At 42.6% G+C, this 19,358-nt stretch overlaps 1 protein-coding gene across 1 annotated transcript in view; it reads right to left on the bottom strand.

The window, feature by feature from the left end:
- Nucleotides 1-5,903: 5,903 nt before the first annotated feature.
- Nucleotides 5,904-19,358, bottom strand: part of adcy1a (adenylate cyclase 1a) — a 159,629-nt gene continuing 146,174 nt past the window's right edge. The window contains 3 exon segments of the mRNA XM_034179384.1: nt 5,904-7,315; nt 11,441-11,565; nt 18,416-18,530. Coding sequence (XP_034035275.1) covers nt 6,995-7,315; nt 11,441-11,565; nt 18,416-18,530 — 561 coding nt within the window. The 3' untranslated portion in view covers nt 5,904-6,994.

Genomic DNA, 19,358 nt, shown 5'->3' with positions numbered 1-19,358 from the left:
TCCAAACCTATCCTAGCCCTACCTATAACTCCAACCCTATGCTAACCCTGCCTGTAACTCTAACCCTACCACTAACTCCAACCCTAACTCTAACTCTAAACATAACTCTAACCCAACCCTAACCCTAACTCCAACCCTATCCTAACCGTACCCCTAACTCTAACCCTTACCTGCAACGCTAACCCTACCCCAACCCTTGCCATGTTTTTAACCTGTCTTCTTACAAAATTATGACAGACTGCTGAATTGTTCAAATAATGTTAAGAAATCTTTGGTCCACTTTTTGGGTGTCTAAAATTGTATACGTTTCCTCCAACCACTTCAGTACCCCTGAAAAACCATAAATATATGAGGGCCTTATTAATCTAAGACACAATTTTGTACCGAAATGAAAACAGAAATCCTCCATGAGGAGAACGTGTGTGAAAATGAGTTTACGGTCAGTGGATTTGTCCACCTGCTGCAAAGGTAATGTGAATATGTTTTTTGAGCTTGGTGTTTTCCCTCACTTTTAAAGTAATAAAAAGAAGTTTCCACATTTCTCCTAACGCACATGCTGATGTACAAATAAATCAGTGCAGGTGCACACACACGAGTTCCTGAGCTACGGTTTGTCTTTCCTCCCACACTCCGGTGTCCAAATTCCTGCAGCATTTACAGTAAGGGATGTTATGACACACAGGGTCGCTGGGTAAGCAGCGCAAGGGAGGGGTCGAGGGCCAGAAAAAAGGTTGTTAACCCCAGGGAGCGTGCTGGTTGGCTGCATCATTACCAGCACAGCGTGTGAGTCATGCTGCTGATGGATGACGGTGGAGCAATAAATGATTCCCCAAGAGGTTGGTTTCCGTTCTCTTATCTGGGTGTTTACACTGGCGCTCCCAGCTGCGCTTGTTTGATCACTACCGGAACATCCAAAAGGTGGTAAACACGCTGTACGACAAACAGCATTAAGAATTCTAAAGTAAATTATAGTCATCAGAGGGCTGATAAACGCACTGTGTGCTCTAAACACACAGTGTCCATAACAGTCTTCTTGACCATCAGATGACATCTGTGTGACATCAGGATGAAGCAGTTCATACAAGTCAATCACAAATATTTTGCTGAGCAATATTTGCTGGAGATCATTAAACTATACGTTTTGGATGTTGAGATATACAACAAACAAGGTTTGCGGCCCATATCTTCCTTGTCCTTTCACCAAACTACTCCAAAATCTCATTACCTCTAGGGACCTATCAAAGTAACGTTCACACAAAGTTTGAAGGAAGTCCGTGCAGCTGTTCTTGAGTTATCTTTTCCAAGCACAGACACAGACACAGGAACACACACACTCTACTGAAAACAACACCCTCCTATCACCGCTTTTCTGACACACAGTAATAACTTTATGCAGGTCCACAAGTCAGAATTTAAGTGATATCATGAAGAGATGTTCTTAATCCTCACATTCTAGTGAGAAGGTCCCGCAAGCTAATATGTAGACGATACACATCAGTATCACATGACAATAACAATTTTAAAAACTTAGCAGTGTTTTTAATTCATGAGTAAGTCCTATATGGGCCCTGAGGCCCATTGGTGCCGGCGCTTATCTCTCTACGTCTCCCCCTGGAGGGGATGCCCATCCAATGCAGGTTACTTCTCCAGCCAAGGCCAGAATGCATTTACAGCTGCAGGGGGGACTGAAACAATGTAGATTAAGTGTCTTGTCCAAGGAGACAGACAGGTGGCATGAGCAGGACTTGAACCCAGGTCTACATATTGGCTGGCTAGCTCCTTATCCACTGAGCTACAGCTTCATTCTAGTGTGAAATACCTTCAGTGATATTTTTCACACCCAAAACTAAGATATTACATGTCAAAATGTAACGTTGATGTCTTACTGGGCAGCATGTGCTGGTGCCACGGGTCACCATGTCCACCACAGCATGGAACCACCGTGAGTCCTGAAAATCAACCACCCAGTCAGACAACCAGTCCATCTCCACTTCTTCAGAGTGGCAGGAGGTGAAATGTGGGCGTTTCCTTGACTTTTTCCAGTCGTTGGGGTCCTCAGCACTGAGGCACCGGCGTGCTGGATCATGCCCAGAGAAATGCGTCATATGTCGAAACTGACACTCCCTCACAGCGCACGCGATCCTCCTCAGATGAGTCTTCCTAAGTAACCGCTCTTCAGACACATTCTAAAGAGACCTGGTAGCAAAGAGACATTAGGTCACCGGTTAGAGTCCAAGTCTCACAACCATTCTGAAAGACAGGAAGCACCAGGACCCTAAAGACGTGGACCTGCAAAGACCTCTGTCCAGTGACCTCCTGAGCACACTTTGAGACACCTGTGAGCTTCAGTTGCTGTGATTGGAGAAACTGGTCACAGCTTCATAGTGGAGTGACAGAAAGCCACAGTGACACCAGTGGGATGTCGACCCAGAATTCCCCTGCTGTTTTGTTGAAGTGAATTTCTGTGTGATGCTCCAATCACAGCCGCTGAAGCTTCTAATTTACAGACTTTAAACTTTTGACTTTTTCTCCAGCAGGCCCAGTGTCGCTGTAGAGTGGAACAGATTAAGAATTGAAATCTGGACTCATGGCAACCGCATACCTTCTGGCAAACTCAAACCTGATTGTCTGACAAATTGAAGTATGGGGTCGTATCCTTTTTTTAATTTCCGCTCTATTATCTCATCGGGGTGTTAAAACCCAACCCCTCATCCACCTCTTGACACCTGGGTAACAGATCATGTAGGGGATTGCCTGTTGGAGTGAAATACAGTGGGAAGCATGTGCGCTACTGTAGCCATGAAGGCCCAATAAGAACGCTGAAGATAAGACAGCGAATCAGGCGGTGGAGGCAATGGCTTGGACCCAATGGCTGTGAAGGCGGTTGAAGGCTGCAGCAGGTCCTTAGAACCTGATTGTCTGGGATTTCCCAGCCATTGGACCAGGCTATGGATCTGTCAAGGTCCATGTGTTTGTTGGCGACGTCCACACATTAAAATACCCCACACAGTCGTCTCTGGATCGAGACTGGATGGAGAATTCCACCCTCCTGTCCAGGAATCAACCAAGATACTGAGGGATTGTAACAGTTAGTTTTTCTTGCCCACTTTAAAAAAAGGAATATATATTTGGATGCATGTGTACATGAAAGTTGTTGTACCAACTGCAATCAGGTTTAAAGGTAAGAGGCGTGTCCAAAACATCAGCACGAGGTTTAGAACAACACGGCCGAGATGACGTCGGTTCCAAACGCTGCAGCAGCTCCTGTTTACCTTGAGTTATGTAATGTGAACATAGTTTGTTGATCTCCTACCTTGTGTGTGTGTGAGAGACGAGTGGTCTTTTCTCCAGGAGACGCCTCCTGCCAGCTTTATTTCATAATAGGTGAATATCATCATCATCATCATCATCATCGCAGTGCAAACAGTACAAAATATTGTCTTTAACAAAATTTACATTCACATAAAACATTTCAAGAAATACATTTTCAACAAAATACCTCGACAAATATCGTATCATTCATAATATATAGGTCTGAAAAAAGCCTGTATACAATGTACAATAGCTGTTAATACCTACATGTAACAATTGAAACCCGTATCGTACAGTAAGAAAATATCAATTTACAGGAAAAAAGTAATGTACAGAACCCTTTTTCCATCAACACTTCAACACTTTAAAGCAAGTTTATATATACAATAAAAAAATTAAAGCATTCAGGCAAATACAGACTCTGAACATCCTTTCAGTCAAGTTGTTTTGTCCAAATGAAGTTCTTTAAAATCATCACTTGCCGTTATTTCAGTTAGAAAACTGTCAGTAAACAGCAAAATGGTAAAAATACAAGCATCCAACCAAAGAAATCTACAAGAACTCTAGCCACGCCCTCCATTAGCTACAGCTAAAACGGCAACGTCTGATATGTTTATGAAAATCGGTTGGCACATTTGAAGACCGGCTACCTGCTAGCAACAGCGGGGGGTGGGAGGGGAGGAGCCTCAGCCTGTCCTCAATGTTTCGCACGCCAAGCTCATGGGAAGGACGTGAGTCCAAAAGCACCTTACATTCAAGAGGACCGCTACCTTCTAACGCACGGGTGAGAACGACACGTTAAAACGAGTGCGTCCGCCACCTCGGCTCGATTCGTGCTTAATGTCACGGCATGCATGTGAGCAGGAAGTGCATGCTAGAGCTAAATAGACTAACGGCTACACTTAGCCAAGCTCTCATTAAAATACTTAACGTCTGATCCCACTACTTATGAACAACTTCCATTCTGACGCCTCAGATTTTGGCGCGATCCAGAGTGTGGCAAGCTGATTTAACAATTTAAAAGTAAAATTTGATGACACATTATTGTGCTTTTTGCTTCTAAATTGAGGCTTTGAACCAGTTCAAAGAATCAAAGCCAGAAACAACTGATTTATCGCGAGGACCAAAAATGAAACCAGAAATTTAGATGATAGATATATATATATATATATATATTCCAGAACAGAAACTGTTGACATAACTTGGTGCTATGTTCATTTCCTGCCTTCTTCTGAACATCATGCACATCTTTAAATGGCAGAGAAATCTATCACCTGAAGAAATATGTTTTTGTTGACCTTTTTCTGATCCACTCCTAAAGTTAAAGCTGTATAGTCTTTGGGGTTTTTAAGCTTTAAGTCACAAAAAGAATTTTCTTTGGCACAACTATAATTTAATTCATGAGCATTTACATAAGGGATTCATAATATGATATTGCCAATGTGACCAAAATTTGCGCTGTATGGAAACAATTAAAATTTCAACCCCCGATGGGTCAAAATTCAGTTGATCATTTAGTAGCGACACCATACAAAAATAAACCGGTATTATAATGTTTGGATTTCAGTAGAAACTAAAATTTGTCAGTTTTGGAAAATTTGAAAGCCTGTACAGCTTTAATCAACACAAGATATCTGCCCAGGTATTATTACCACTAAGTCTGATGAAAATCCGTACAACCCTTTCTTTATAGTTCTCTTCTTCAGACACACACACACAACACTGATTACAATACCCTGCTTTGCCGCGTGCAAGATAATATCTTGAATTAAAAGATTTTAAAAACAACTCAGACTTCATTTCAAACTGAATTGCAGATATCAGTAAATAGATTTTCCATACAGGTTGGAATCAAATACTTGATATTAAACTTAAAAAAAATTTCTGTTAAAATTATTTTTGTTTGTCCATAATTTGATTCCTGTCTAATAAACGTTAAAGCAGCTTGTCATGCCATTTTGACCTCACACATTGGGACGTTTTGCACTCAACTCCAAAATTGCTGCTCCGAATTAACTTGGTTACTAAAACACATTTATTTGTTGGAATCGTGACATGACCATCCTGGTTCTCGTAGTATTGAAATAAATACCATGTTTTCCAGAGTATAAGTTTTGTTTTCTTTTGTTTTTGTTTTTTGTTTTTTTTACAAGTTTGGGAGGTACTGAGACTTGTAATCCAGTACAACTTATATACCAAAACTTCACAAGTTTGTTATTAATAACAGTAATTATAATAACTATTTATGTATAACTTTCCCAGGAATCAAAGTATTAAACAAAATAAACTCCAAGAATAAGAGAATAAATGTCAACAATAATAATAATAAATACACAACAACAATGTACAAAAATCCCAAATTAAAGAGCTGCTAATTTATACTCCAGTGCAACCTTATATACGTTTTTCCTCATCGAGAGGCATTTTTAACAGGTGCGACTTGTACTTCAGAAGATGATTTTAAATGTAACTGGAGGCTTGTGGCTGGGGTGGGGGGTATGTGCAAAATTGATGGAATTGTATCAAGAAGTCAAACGTGGTCTGAATATCTCCTTATAAACAGGAGTTTTCATATCAAAGCAGCTTTTTCCCCATAAAAATAGAAACAGTTCAAATGAATATTATAACAATTTAAAAACCAAAAAAGTTCGTAAACACAGAAAAGTTGTTTTCCTATATAATGCTGTGAAGAAGGAATCACACTTGCACAATACAGAAAATAAGTGTTTTAAGTCATGCTTCAGTTCAACAGAGATACAGAGTCGTGTGGCAAACTACGCTACACGCTATTGGCTACATACACTATCAGGTCAAAAGAGGATCCAGCTGGCTACAGCATGCAGGGTGAGGAACAGCTTTATTGCTACACTTCGACAAGGAAGAATCTGGAAGTCAAGCATCACAGGGAAACAAACAGCAAACGACCCAAATGCAGCAGTGGCATCATGCATTAAAGACACTGAGCAGCCTGGTGACGCCGCTCGGACAAAAGTTAACCTTGTGCGCAACGTGTGCATGCGCCGTTAAAATGTAACTATCGGTGACTGAAGGCCTGTCATTTTTAGCAAGATTCAAACACAATTTACAATTTCTATATTTGGCTTGATCCACCTTTATGTTCTGCAGAACATCTGAAGGGTTAATCAATCAGAAATAAATGCTCCAAAAGGCAACGTAAAATAAGAAACTCATTCTGAGGAGTGGTCGCTAAGGCAACAGCACTGATTTGGTTTTATCCTGCGAGAAAGGGTCAGCTTAAAGAAATTCCCAAATGTGTGTGTGCTACACTATCCTTTGTGCATTTACTGAGTTTGTTATAGATGTGGATGCAGTTCGAGAGTCTACTCTGAAATTCTGCAGACATCCTTGGCCTTGGAATGATTGCACAGCAATGTAGCAAAGTGTCCAGTTTCCTGTTCGTGACGCCCGACAAACGGGCCTTGAGTGTGCCTCGGAGTCCGCGGCCGATTGCAGGAGGATCGTAATTTTCCACACAGGAGGCGAGCCTCCTCTGGTTGGCAGGAAGGCTCCATGGAGAGCAGAAGCTGAGTGGCGAGCGAGTCTTTATTTTGCCCTTTGACTGACCTCCCATTGCTATCCCTGCTGGTCACGTCTCCACTGCTGCTACCGCTTCATGCCCTCAGGGATCCTCAGATCACCATGGAGACAGGAAACATGTCCATCAAACCATTGCTGTGGGGGCAGAAGGCAAGTATCTGGTGGTGCTGGTGGTTGGTTTCACTGCACTAGGGCTCAGGTTCCTGATGGTCGCATAGGTTGTCACGGTGGGGGCAGGGCTTAACCTGGTGCACACGCTGCCTTGGTTGAACGCGCTGGACCGGCGTTCGGCGTTGGGATGCTGCTGAGTTTGAGACGGTATGCCACTCTTCCTGCGGCCCTCCAGGAAGTAGGTGAGCATCTGACCTTTGCCCTTCACGCTGACCTGCCCGCGACACACAAAGTCGTAGTAGTCTGTGATGAGACGGTAGACGTCTTCTGTCACCTGCAGGAACACAGAAGTGGGAAGAACAATGGGCTGAGGTCTTCGTGGTTCCTCGTTAAGAACTGTCTCGCTCACTGCACCACTCAGGTTACGGACACTTGTCGCAGTGTTATCCATAGATTCATCATGTCCATGTGTTTACATGGAGAGCGCACGTCCACGTTAAAATGGTTTGCTCCCCACAGCGTTCTATATGAGCGACTTGCAAAGTACTCCCTGTGCATGTGCCAAACAATGTAACAACGGTCTGTTTGTTCTTTCCCCCTTTTTAAAAAAGAACCTAGAGGTGGTTTTGAAGATTATTAAAAAGTAAAAGTTGATGTTGCAGCTGAAATAATTTGGGGTGCACTCCGCCGATATTTTGGACTGGTATTGGTCTGATATTGGCCAAAATTAGTCTGATACTGGTCTGATACTAATACTAATCTACTGATACTAATACTAGTCTGATACTAATAATAAATCCAAGTCTTCTGTTGCACATGGGAGTCATACTGTCGGCTCTGTATGTTTTCCTTTATGAAATTATAATGTATTTGTTTCACAGTTTGAACTGACAAATGCATCTATTATCTGATTAGACTGGTATCGGCAGATACTGAAGGTTCCGATATTGTATCAGACATTTAAAAAGCAGTATCATGCCTTCCCAGGAAATAATTCCCCCACTTGGAAGAAGATGAAAAATTTTTACTTTAAAATGACATCATTCTCAAGGTTCTTAGTACTTTTGAATATTCGGAAACATTCACAGCTGCTTTCTGATGAGAATTAAACAAGAGTTCATTTTCCAAAATTAACTGGCCATTGACAATGGGAATGAATGATTTCTTATCTCAGTGATCTCTCTGCAGCACAAAGACGAGTTATTTGTGAGATGATGATTTTTAGTGACTGAAATGATGTCAAAGACGTGAATGGCTGCCCTTTTGTAAATGTTCTATCTAATTTTGAATACTCTAATTATCATCTGGTCTGTTTTAACTCAGCCACATGGGGTGTGCAGCCAGTACATTCTGAGTGCCGGTCCCAAGCCCGGATAAATGAGGAGGGTTGCGTCAGGAAGGGCATCCGGCGTAAAACAAGCCAACCCAACTATGCAGACTCAGAATCGAATTCCCATACCGGATCGGTCGCGGCCCGGGTTAACAACGTCCGCCACCGGTGCTATTGCGCAACAGGGTGGCGGTGGAAATTGGGCTACTGCTGGGCGAAGATGACAAAGAAGAGGAGGAAAACATTGCCACGAACAGCGGGAGAAGAAGAAAACTAGAAGGGTGGAAATGAGAGTGGGGACTTGAATGTTGGTAGTATGACTGGTAAAGGGAGAGAGCTGGCTGATATGACGGAGAGGAGAAAGGTAGACATATTGTGTGTGCAAGAGACCAAGTGGAAGGGAAGTAAGAGCAGGAGCATCAGCGGTGGGTACAAGTTGTTGTACCATGGTGAGGACAGGAAGAGAAATGGTGTTGGGGTCATTTTAAAGGAAGAGTATGTTAAAAGTGTGTTTGAGGTTAAACGAGTGTCTGACAGGGTGATGAGTGTGAAGTTGGAAATTGAAGGGGTGATGATGAATATCATCAGTGCATATGCCCCACAGGTAGGTTGTGAGATGAAGGAGAAAGAAGATTTCTGGAGTGTGTTAGATGAGGTGGTGGAGAGTGTGCCCAAGCATCAATCAATCAATCAATCAATCAATCAATCAATCAATTTTTTTATATAGCGCCAAATCACAACAAACAGTTGCCCCAAGGCGCTTTATATTGTAAGGAAAGGCCATACAAGCATGAAAGAGTGGTGATAGGAGCAGACTTCAATGGGCATGTTGGTGATGGGAACAGAGGTGATGAGGAAGTAATGGGTAGATATGGTATCAAGGATAGGAATGGGGAAGGAAAGATGGTAGTTGATTTTGCAAAAAGGATGGAAATGGCTGTGGTGAATACCTACTTTAAGAAAAGGGAGGAGCACAGGGTAACATATAAGAGTGGAGGAAGGTGCACACAGGTGGACTACATTCTTTATAGGAGATGCAAGCTAAAAGAAATCACAGACTGTAAGGTGGTGGCAGGAGAGAGTGTCACTAGACAGCATAGGATGGTTGTTTGTAGGATGACTTTAGAGGTAAAGAAGAAGAAGAGAGTGAGAGCTCAAAAAAGGATCAGATGGTGGAAGCTGAAGGAGGAAGACTGTTGTGTGAAATTTAGCGAGCAGGTGAGAGAAGCACTAGTTGGAGGGGAAGCAATTTTGGACAACTGGAAAAGTACTGCAGATGTGGTGAGGGAGACAGCTAGGGCAGTACTGGGTATGACGTCTGGACAGTGGAAGGAAGACAAGGAGACTTGGTGGTGGAATGAAGAGGTCCAGGAAAGCATAAGGAGAAAGAGGTTGGACTTGTACCGACTGGCCAGACAAAGGGACAGAGCTGGAAAGGATGTGCAACAGGTTAGGGTGGTAAAAGATGCACATGGTAATGTGCTGACAAGTGAGGAGTGTGTGCTGAGAAGGTGGAGGGAATATTTTGAAGAGTTGATGAATAAAGAAAATGAGCGAGAGAAAAGGCTGGATGATGTGGTGAGAGTGAGAGGATGCCTGAGGAGTGGAGACAAAGTGTGCTGGTTCCTATTTTCAAGAACAGGGATGATGTGCAGAGCTGCAGTAACTACAGAGGCATAAAGCTGATCAGCCACAGCATGAAGTTATGGGAAAGAGTAGTAGAAGCTAGGCTTAGAAAACAGGTGAAGATCTGTGAGCAGCAATATGGTTTCATGCCGAGAAAGAGCACTACAGATGCAATGTTTGCTCTGAGAATACTGTTGGAAAAGTACAGAGAAGGACAGAAAGAGTTACATTGTGTGTTTGTGGACTTAGAAAAAGCTTATGATAGGGTGCCAAGAGAAGAGTTGTGGCATTGTATGAGGAAGTCTGGAGTGGCAGAGAAGTATGTTAGGGTAGTGCAGGACAAGTACAAGAATAGTGTGACAGCGGTGAGATGCGCAGTCGGAATGACAGACTCATTCAAGGTGGAGGTGGGATTACACCAAGGATCAGCTCTGAGTCCTTTCTTGTTTGCAGTGGTGATGGACAGGTTGACAGATGAGATCAGACAGGAGTCCCCATGGACTATGATGTTTGCAGATGACATTGTGATCTGTAGTGAGAGTAGAGAGCAAGTTGAGTCTAGTCTGGAGAAGTGGAGATATGCTTTGGAGAGAAGGGGAATGAAAGTCAGTAGAAGCAAGACTGAGTACATGTGTGTGAATGAGAGGGAGCCCAGTGGAATAGTGCAGTTACAAGGAGTAGAAGTGGTGAAAGTAGATGAGTTTAAATATTTGGGGTCAACTGTTCAAAGTAATGGAGAGTGTGGTAGAGAGGTGAAGAAGAGAGTGCAGACAGGGTGGAGTGGGTGGAGAAAGGTGGCAGGAGTGATTTGTGACCGAAGAATATCAGCAAGGGTGAAGGGGAAAGTTTACAAAACAGTAGTGAGACCAGCTATGTTGTATGGTTTAGAGACAGTGGCACTAACAAAAAGACAGGAGGCAGAGCTGGAGGTGGCAGAGCTGAAGATGTTGAGATTCTCTTTGGGAGTGACAAGAATGGACAAGATTAGGAATGAACATATCAGAGGGACAGCTCAGGTGGGACGGTTTGGAGACACAGTCAGAGAGGCGAGATTGAGATGGTTTGGACATGTGCAGAGGAGGGACCCAGGGTATATAGGGAGAAGGATGCTGAGGATGGAGCCACCAGGCAGGAGGAGAAGAGGGAGACCAAAGAGGAGGTTCATGGATGTGCTGAGAGAGGACATGCAGGTGGTTGGTGTGACAGAGGAAGATACAGAGGACAGGGTGAGATGGAAACGATTGATCTGCTGTGGCGACCCCTAACGGGAACAGCTGAAAGACAAAGAAGAATCATCTGGTCTGTTTTGGGTTTGGGTCCAGGTCGTCTTCTGCTCTAATTTATTTTCATTTATACAGCACCAAATCACCAAGTTGCCTCAAGGCGCTTCACACAAGTAAGGTCTAACCTTACCAACACCCCAAGCTCCCTCTTAGATCTTGTTATTGTTAATGAATGAATCCATGCCAGTTCCAGTACTTAAGGGGAGCAGTAATACTGTACCTGTATTTTGCCTTGGACTCCGGTACTGTCCATCCTGCTGGCCACATTCACCGTGTTTCCCCAAATATCGTACTGAGGCCTCCTGGCTCCGATCACTCCTGCAACCACTGGCCCAACATTGATACCTGAACATAATAGAATATAATAATAGCATTGAACATAATAGAGAGTTTGGATTATTGTTCTCTTCACTTTAACTGAATATGAATGCTTTTCATTGATTTTAAGAAAAGTGTTGGGGTTTTTTTGGGGGGGGGGGTTAAATGAGTTTGCATGATTAATTTGACGTGGTTTTGACATTTCTACAGCGACATTTTGTGCTACTCCATAAGAACTAGAGCTCACAGTGAACTCTTTGTGCGTATTTGCCCTGATCTCACAGGTCAAGGGTCATGCACTCCTTGGTTAGATACTTGTCATAGGTCACATTTTCCTGTTTTTGTCCCTTTTTTGTCAATCTGAGTTATTTATGTTAGTTTTCTCTCTGCGTCATCTAGCAATGTTTACCTGTGGTGCTCTTATTTTGACAGTCTCTCTGTGTTAGTTTTGACTTCAGAGTTATTGATCTTTGTGTCTCTGTACACTAATTGCACCGTATCTTTTCAATGCTCCACGAAAATGTCTCTTAGCTGCCAGATTGTGCTGGGTTCCACCCTGCTATCTAGCATTCCAAGTCTGTGTCAATTGACTCCATGTTAGCAACCTTGCTATTGTTCTGGACCTCTGTTTTTGCCCACTGTCTTGTGATCTAGTTTGAGCATTTATGGACATCATGGTGTCAAACCTTGCTGCCTTTCTGGACTCCTGCTTTTGCTGGTTGTATAGATCCTATGGCAGGGGTGGCCAAGTTCGGTCCTCGACAGCCACCTTCCTGACACTCTTAGTTGTCTCCCGTCTCCAACACACCTGAATCCAATGAAAGACTCGTTAGCAGACTTTTAATGAGCCTTTCATTGGATTCAGGTGTGTTGGAGACGGGAGACAACTAAGAGTGTCAGGAAGGTGGCTCTCGAGGACTGAACTTGGCCACCCCTGTCCTATGGTATGAAATCTCCCAGTTATTGAACTTATTCTGTGTTTTGGACAGTTCTGCTGCCTACCCAGCTAATATTATATATTGGTTATATTTAGGTTATGGTTATCAGAAGTGTTTCTAGAACATGTTCATAACGTTATTACTTCCTTTTATATATTGACAAGTCATGTTTATAGTTGTGGGAAATTTGACAAATATATTAATTCTAGCCTCACCGTCCTTCTTACTCCAAATTTCTTTCAATGACTAGATTACGACTTTAGGTAATGTTACCGGAATGTTCTGGGAACCAAAAAGAAACTGTCCTTAAAAATGTTCCCAGAAAGTTAGGCCTAACGTTCTCAAAACATTTGTGCTAATGTTACTGTTAAATGTTTTGGTAACAAAAAACCTTCTGAGAACTTTACAGCTAACGTTCTGATAACATTTGCCGAATGTTCTTATAATATTTTGGGAACTTTATTTTGTTAGCTGGATAGGGACCTTTTTTTTTTTTTTTTAATTTTACCAGATTAGTCCCATTGAGATCGAGACCTCTTTTGCAAGGACAATTATAAAGCTTCCAATCCACTTAACCTGCATGTCTTTAATTGTGGGAGGAAACCGGAGCACCTGGAGGAAACCCACACAGACACAGGAGGAACATGCAAACTCCACACAGAAAGGCCACAGGTGGGAATCGACTCAATGACCTTCTTGCATATATATATATATATATATATATATATATATATATATATATATATATATATATATATATATGCAGGGGTGGTGGCCAAGTGGTTAGTGTGCTTGGCTTCACTGTGGAAGGTTCCCGGTTCAAACCCCACCCCAGCCACATATCTCCATGTAATGTGGCAGGTGTGGGGCATTGCATCAGAAAGGGCATCCGGTATAAAACCTGTGCCAAATCAACATTCAGACCCACCTTGGATCCACTGTGGCGACCCCTAATGAAAACAAGGGAGCAGCCGAAGGGACTTACCCCATTTCCAATGAAGTTGGGACATTGTGTAAAACAGAATACAATGATTTGCAAATCCTCTTCAACCTATACGAGGGCTGTCCATAAAGTATAGGTCCTTTTTATTTTTTTCAAAAACGATATGGATTTCATTCATATGTTTTTACGTCAGACATGCTTGAACCCTCATACGCATGCGTGAGTTTTTCCACGCCTGTCGGTGACGTCATTCGTCTGTGAGCACTCCTTGTGGGAGGAGTCGTCCAGCCCCTCGTCGGAATTCCTTTGTCTGAGAAGTTGCTGAGAGACTGGCGCTTTGTTTGATCAAAATTTTTTCTAAACCTGTGAGACACATCGAAGTGGACATGGTTCGAAAAATTAAACTGGTTTTCGGTAAAAATTTTAACAGCTGATGAGAGATTTTGAGGTGAGACTGTTGCTTTAAGGACTTTTCACGGTGCGAGACGTCGCGCAGCGCTCTCAGGCAGCGTCATCAGCCTGTTTCAAGCTTAAAACCTCCACATTTCAGGCTCTATTGATCCAGGACGTCGTGAGAGAACAGAGAAGTTTCAGAAGAAGTCGGTTTCAGCATTTTATCCAGATATTCCACTGTGAAAGGAGATTTTTTTAATGAAAGACGTGCGGGCGGATTGCAGCGTTGGCTCGCAGCCGCCGCGACGCTCCACCACAGGAAAAACACCTCCGTTGGAAGCCTTAAGGACAAGTTGGAACATGTCCAGCTGTTAAACAATTTCTCATATACTCACTCCACTGAAAGCCATCAAAAGCCGCCTGGATTTTACAAATGGTTATCAACACGGAGGTGTTTTTCCTGTGCCGCCGCACCGCGTCGGCTGCGTCCCGACGCGCGGACCCGTCCGCACGTCTTTCATTAAAAAAATCTCCTTTCACAGTGGAATATCCGGATAAAATGCTGAAACCGACTTCTTCTGAAACTTCTCTGTTCTCTCACAACGTCCTGGATCAATAGAGCCTGAAATGTGGAGGTTTTAAGCTTGAAACAGGCTGATGACGCTGCCTGAGAGCGCTGCACGACGTCTCGCACCGTGGGAAGTCCTTAAAGCGACAGTCTCACCTCAAAATCTCTCATCAGCTGTTAAAATTTTTACCGAAAACCAGCTTAATTTTTCGAACCATGTCCACTTCGATGTGTCTCACAGGTTTAGAAAAAATTTTGATCAAACAAAGCGCCAGTCTCTCAGCAACTTCTCAGACAAAGGAATTCCGACGAGGGGCTGGACGACTCCTCCCACAAGGAGTGCTCACAGACGAATGACATCACCGACAGGCGTGGAAAAACTCACGCATGCGCACGAGGGTTCAAGCATGTCTGACGTAAAAACATATGAATGAAATCCATATAGTTTTTGAAAAAAATAAAAAGGACCTATACTTTATGGACAGACCTCGTATTCAATTGAATACACCACAAAGACAAGATATTTAATGTTCAAACTGATAAACTTTATTGTTTTTGTGCAAATAGTTGCTCATTTTGTAATGGATGCCTGCAACACATTTCAAAAAAGCTGGGACAGTGGTATGTTTACCACTGTGTTACATCACCTTTCCTTCTAACAACACTCAATAAGCGTTTGGGAACTGAGGACACTAATTGTTGAAGCTTTGTAGGTGGAATTCTTTCCCATTCTTGCTTGATGTATGACTTCAGTTATTCAACAGTCCGGGGTCTCCGTTGTCATATTTTGCGCTTCATAATGCGCCACACATTTTCAGTGGGCAACAGGTCTGGACTGCAGGCAGGCCAGTCTAGTACCCGCACTCTTTTACTATGAAGCCACACTGTTGTAACATGTGCAGAATGTGGCTTGGCATTGTCTTGCTGAATTAAGCAGGGACGTCCCTGACAAAGACGTTGCTTGGATGGCAGCATGTGTTGCTCCAAAACCTGGATGTACCTTTCAGCATTGATGGTGTCATCACAGATGTGTAAGTTGCCCATGCCGTGGGCACTAACACACCCCCATACCATCACAGACGCTGGCTTTTGAACTTTGCGCTGGTAACAATCTGGATGAGGACGCAATGTCCATGATTTCCAAAAACAATTTGAAATGTGGACTCATCACAGCACACCTTTCCACTTTTCATCTGCCCATTTCAAATGAGCTCGGGCCCAGAGAAGGCAGCGGCGTTTCTTGATGTTGCTGTTGTTTCGCTTTGCATGGTAGAGTTTTAACTTGCACTTGTGGATGTAGTGAAGAACTGTGTTAACTGACTATGGTTTTCTGAAGTGTTCCTGAGCCCACGTGGTAAGATCCTTTACACAATGATGTTGGTTTTTAATGCAGTGAGGCCTGAGGGATCAAAGGTCACGGGCATTCAATGTTGGTTTTCGGCCTTGCCGTTTATGTGCAGAAAGTTCTACAGATTCTCTGAATCTTCTGATTATACTATGGACTGTAGATGATGGAATCCCTAAATTCCTTGCAATTGAATGTTGAGAATGTTTTTTCATGCAGTTATTCACAAAGTGGTGATCCTCGCTCCATCTTTGCTTATGAACGGCTGACACTTTTGGGGATGCTCCTTTTATACCCAATCATGACACTCACAATTAGTGTCTTGAGTTCCCAAACACTTATTTAGTGTTGTTAGAAGGAAAGGTGATGTAACACAGTGGTAAACATACCACTGTCCCAGCTTTTTTGAAACGTGTTGCGGGCATCCATTTCAAAATGAGCAAATATTTGCACAAAAACAATAAGGTTTATCAGTTTGAACATTAAATATCTTAACTTTGTGGTGTATTCAATTGAATATAGGTTGAAGAGGATTTGCAAATCATTGTATTCTGTTTTTATTTGCATTTTACACAACGTCCCAACTTCATTGGAATTGGGGTTGTATATGGCCCAAGTACAAACGTTCTGAGAATGTTTGGCCTAATGTTCTCAAAATGTTTGTGCTAATGTTACTATCAAACATTCTTGGAACAAAAAAGACATGTTCTGGGAACTTTACAGCTAAAGTTCTGATAACATTTGACAAACATTCTTATAACATTTTGGCAACTTTATTTTGTTAGCTGGGTAACCCCTCGAACGGCTATTGTCATTAGCTGAACTCTGGTTTCTACACTCTGATTGGCATAGGATTATGTTATCATGGTTTGTTTCTCCTCCCCCTCAGAGAAGCTCAGATAATTGTGTACCAGACCCAAACCAGTCTAACTGACCATTCCTGTCTACTATTTGCTGCTGTAACTAGCAGATCAATTTCTGATGGACAATAAAACCTGCTCTGTTATAGCACAAACATCTACTATATTGATGATCAAGAGTTGCGTGGCATGTTGTGTCCAGTAGGTGTTAAAATAATGAATAAATTGGGGAGGTGATGGTCTAGTGGTTAAGGCGTTGGGGTTGAGACCCGAAGATCCTCGGTTCAAATCCCCCGCCTGACTAGAAAATCACTAAGGGCCCTTGGGCAAGGTCTTTAATCCCCTATTGCTCCCGGTGTGTAGTGAGCACTTTGTATGGCAGCACCCTGACATCAGGGTGAATGTGAGGCATTATTTGTAAAGCACTTTGAGCGTCTGATGCAGATGGAAAAGCGCTTTATAAATGCAGTCCATTTACCATTTTACCATTTAAAATAAGAGGTTCCTGTTGGTTCTAATAACCCAAGCTGGATCACAGTCACTCAGTCACTCTATAGATGGAATTCATGTGAAATATCCCATATTAATTTCTAAATGTTTGGACCGGTGACAATCCTTAGTGTTTGAGATCAGTAGAAGTCTGAAGTGTTCGGTGATGGTAATGGTTATGCCTTGAATGCCAAAGAATGATGGTCCAAGTCTCCTGGTTCTTTGTCTCTTACTGTAGGGTTGTGAGACTTGGATGGTAACCAGTGACCGTCTCTTCAGAGGATCCTTAGGTACCACCAGAAGAGCCTACTGTCAAATGATTTGATAATTAAGGAGAGTCAGATGAGGAGGATCACTTGCATTGTGATTGATTGTCAGCTTTGACATTTTGGCAATGTGGAGTGTTTGTCTGTGCGTGATCCAGCACACGGGTGCATCAGTGTTGAGGACTCCAGTTCCTAGAGAGGGCATACTCATAATTTGCCTGTCTGCAGGACATAGATGGTTAGTGTTGACAGATGGAGTGGACTGGTTCCATGCAAGAGCAGTTAAGTAGAGAAGGTCTAGAAACCGCTTAGGAGCCCCCTGGACATGTTTCTCCATGTTCAACTGGAGTTGCTTTAGTAAGGACATCTGGACATCAACTTCCCAGTGTGGGTCTGCTGTGGTGAACCCAAGCAACTCGGGCCAGCCAAATAAAGAAATTAGTATCATTCATGTATCATGAAATGATTTTAGTGGGTTGGGTTCATTATCACCAGTTTTTGTTTGTTTGTTTTTGCTGTTCTTCTGTTAATCTAAACAGTTCTGTCTTGACATTTTTGGCTGTATGAATTGAATTTACTTACTTTCTTGGCTGAGGTAAATGTCTCTGATTTGATAACCATGACGATGACAAACCACTATAACCACAAATGTTAACTTTTACAACCTCAGGCCAGACGATTCTAAAGGATCGAATGAAATGCAGCACCCATTTTTTTCTTAAACTTTCCAGAACGTTCAGCAATACAGTATGCCCCTTACATTTCAGTAACCTCTTTCTGCAAAGTGGAGCAAACTCACAGAGTTGTATAAGCATGGGCAGTCAGAGTGTGCAGACAGGATGACACCAGGATTAAATAAGCACTGCCGTTGTAGGCTCCCCACAGGATACCCAACACAATAGAACCCAGAACACCAGGTTTCCATGTGACGAGCTTCCTACAGGAACGAACACTCTTTCTGTGATGCATTTCCTAACTCACTTAACGGCAATAAGCAGCAGAGGTTACTTCACATTCTCTGCTCACACGGCTGTGTTTACGTAATGTTTGCACCTCTCCGTGTCTTTGCACTCACCTACTCTCAAGACAAAGTCATTGTATGACTGGTAGTTGATGGCATCCAGGACATCAAACATCTCGATGGCAAAATCGGACACTGTGCACAAATGTGATGTGATGGACTTCTTCGCCTAAGAGTCAGAAAAACGTGAGCTACAAATTCCTAAGAAGTTGGGCCCATAAGTAATTCAGCACAAAGTTTTTGTTATTTTAGCTGTCAATACAGCATATTTCAGTTGAAAACATATCATGACAAAGGAGACAGTACAACTCTAAAATATTAGTCATAAGAAAGGGAGAACAGTTTTAGTCTGGATTTGAATGACTCCACAGAATCAGACTGCTTTATTTTAGAAGGCAGATTATTTCACAGAATAAGTGCATGATAATAAAAAGTTCTTTACTCTGCTGACTTCTTTTAAACCTTTGGATAAGTTAAAATTTGGGTACGTTAACATAACCTGAGGAGGTTATACTGTAAATTTTAAGGTCAAGGTAATAAATACAGCAGTCATCAATCAACTCCCAAGTATCCAATACTGTGTGAGAGTGCATTGTTGGAAGATATGAGTGCAAAAAAAGTCATCTTAAAAATGCTAAAGGTTAGAAAAGCTTACTGTGGCACTAAAAGTGGCAGTGTGTCAGTATAATGTGCAAAAGATTTGGAACCAAATATCAAAAATTATAGTTGACTATCATGACATGAGTTTGTCCACTTATGGCACAGGTCTGGAAACATGCACTGGTGCCGCACATTACCACATCCACCATACTATGGAGCCACCTTAGGTCCTGGATGGCAATCACCCAGGAAGAGAAGAGGTCAGGTGAAACATGGGCGTGCCCTTGGCCGTCTCTAGCTGCTGGGGTCCTCAACACTGAGGCACCTGTGTGTTGGATTATTTGCTTTCACCTCTAATATGTTGCAGCAGACGACTAAAAAACAAGTTTGTCAATGT

This window comes from Thalassophryne amazonica, chromosome 10 (assembly GCF_902500255.1).
Source record: "Thalassophryne amazonica chromosome 10, fThaAma1.1, whole genome shotgun sequence".
Taxonomy (NCBI): domain Eukaryota; kingdom Metazoa; phylum Chordata; class Actinopteri; order Batrachoidiformes; family Batrachoididae; genus Thalassophryne; species Thalassophryne amazonica.
The sequence above is the reverse complement of the archived record's forward strand: the minus strand, read 5'-3'. Positions and strand labels throughout refer to the sequence as shown.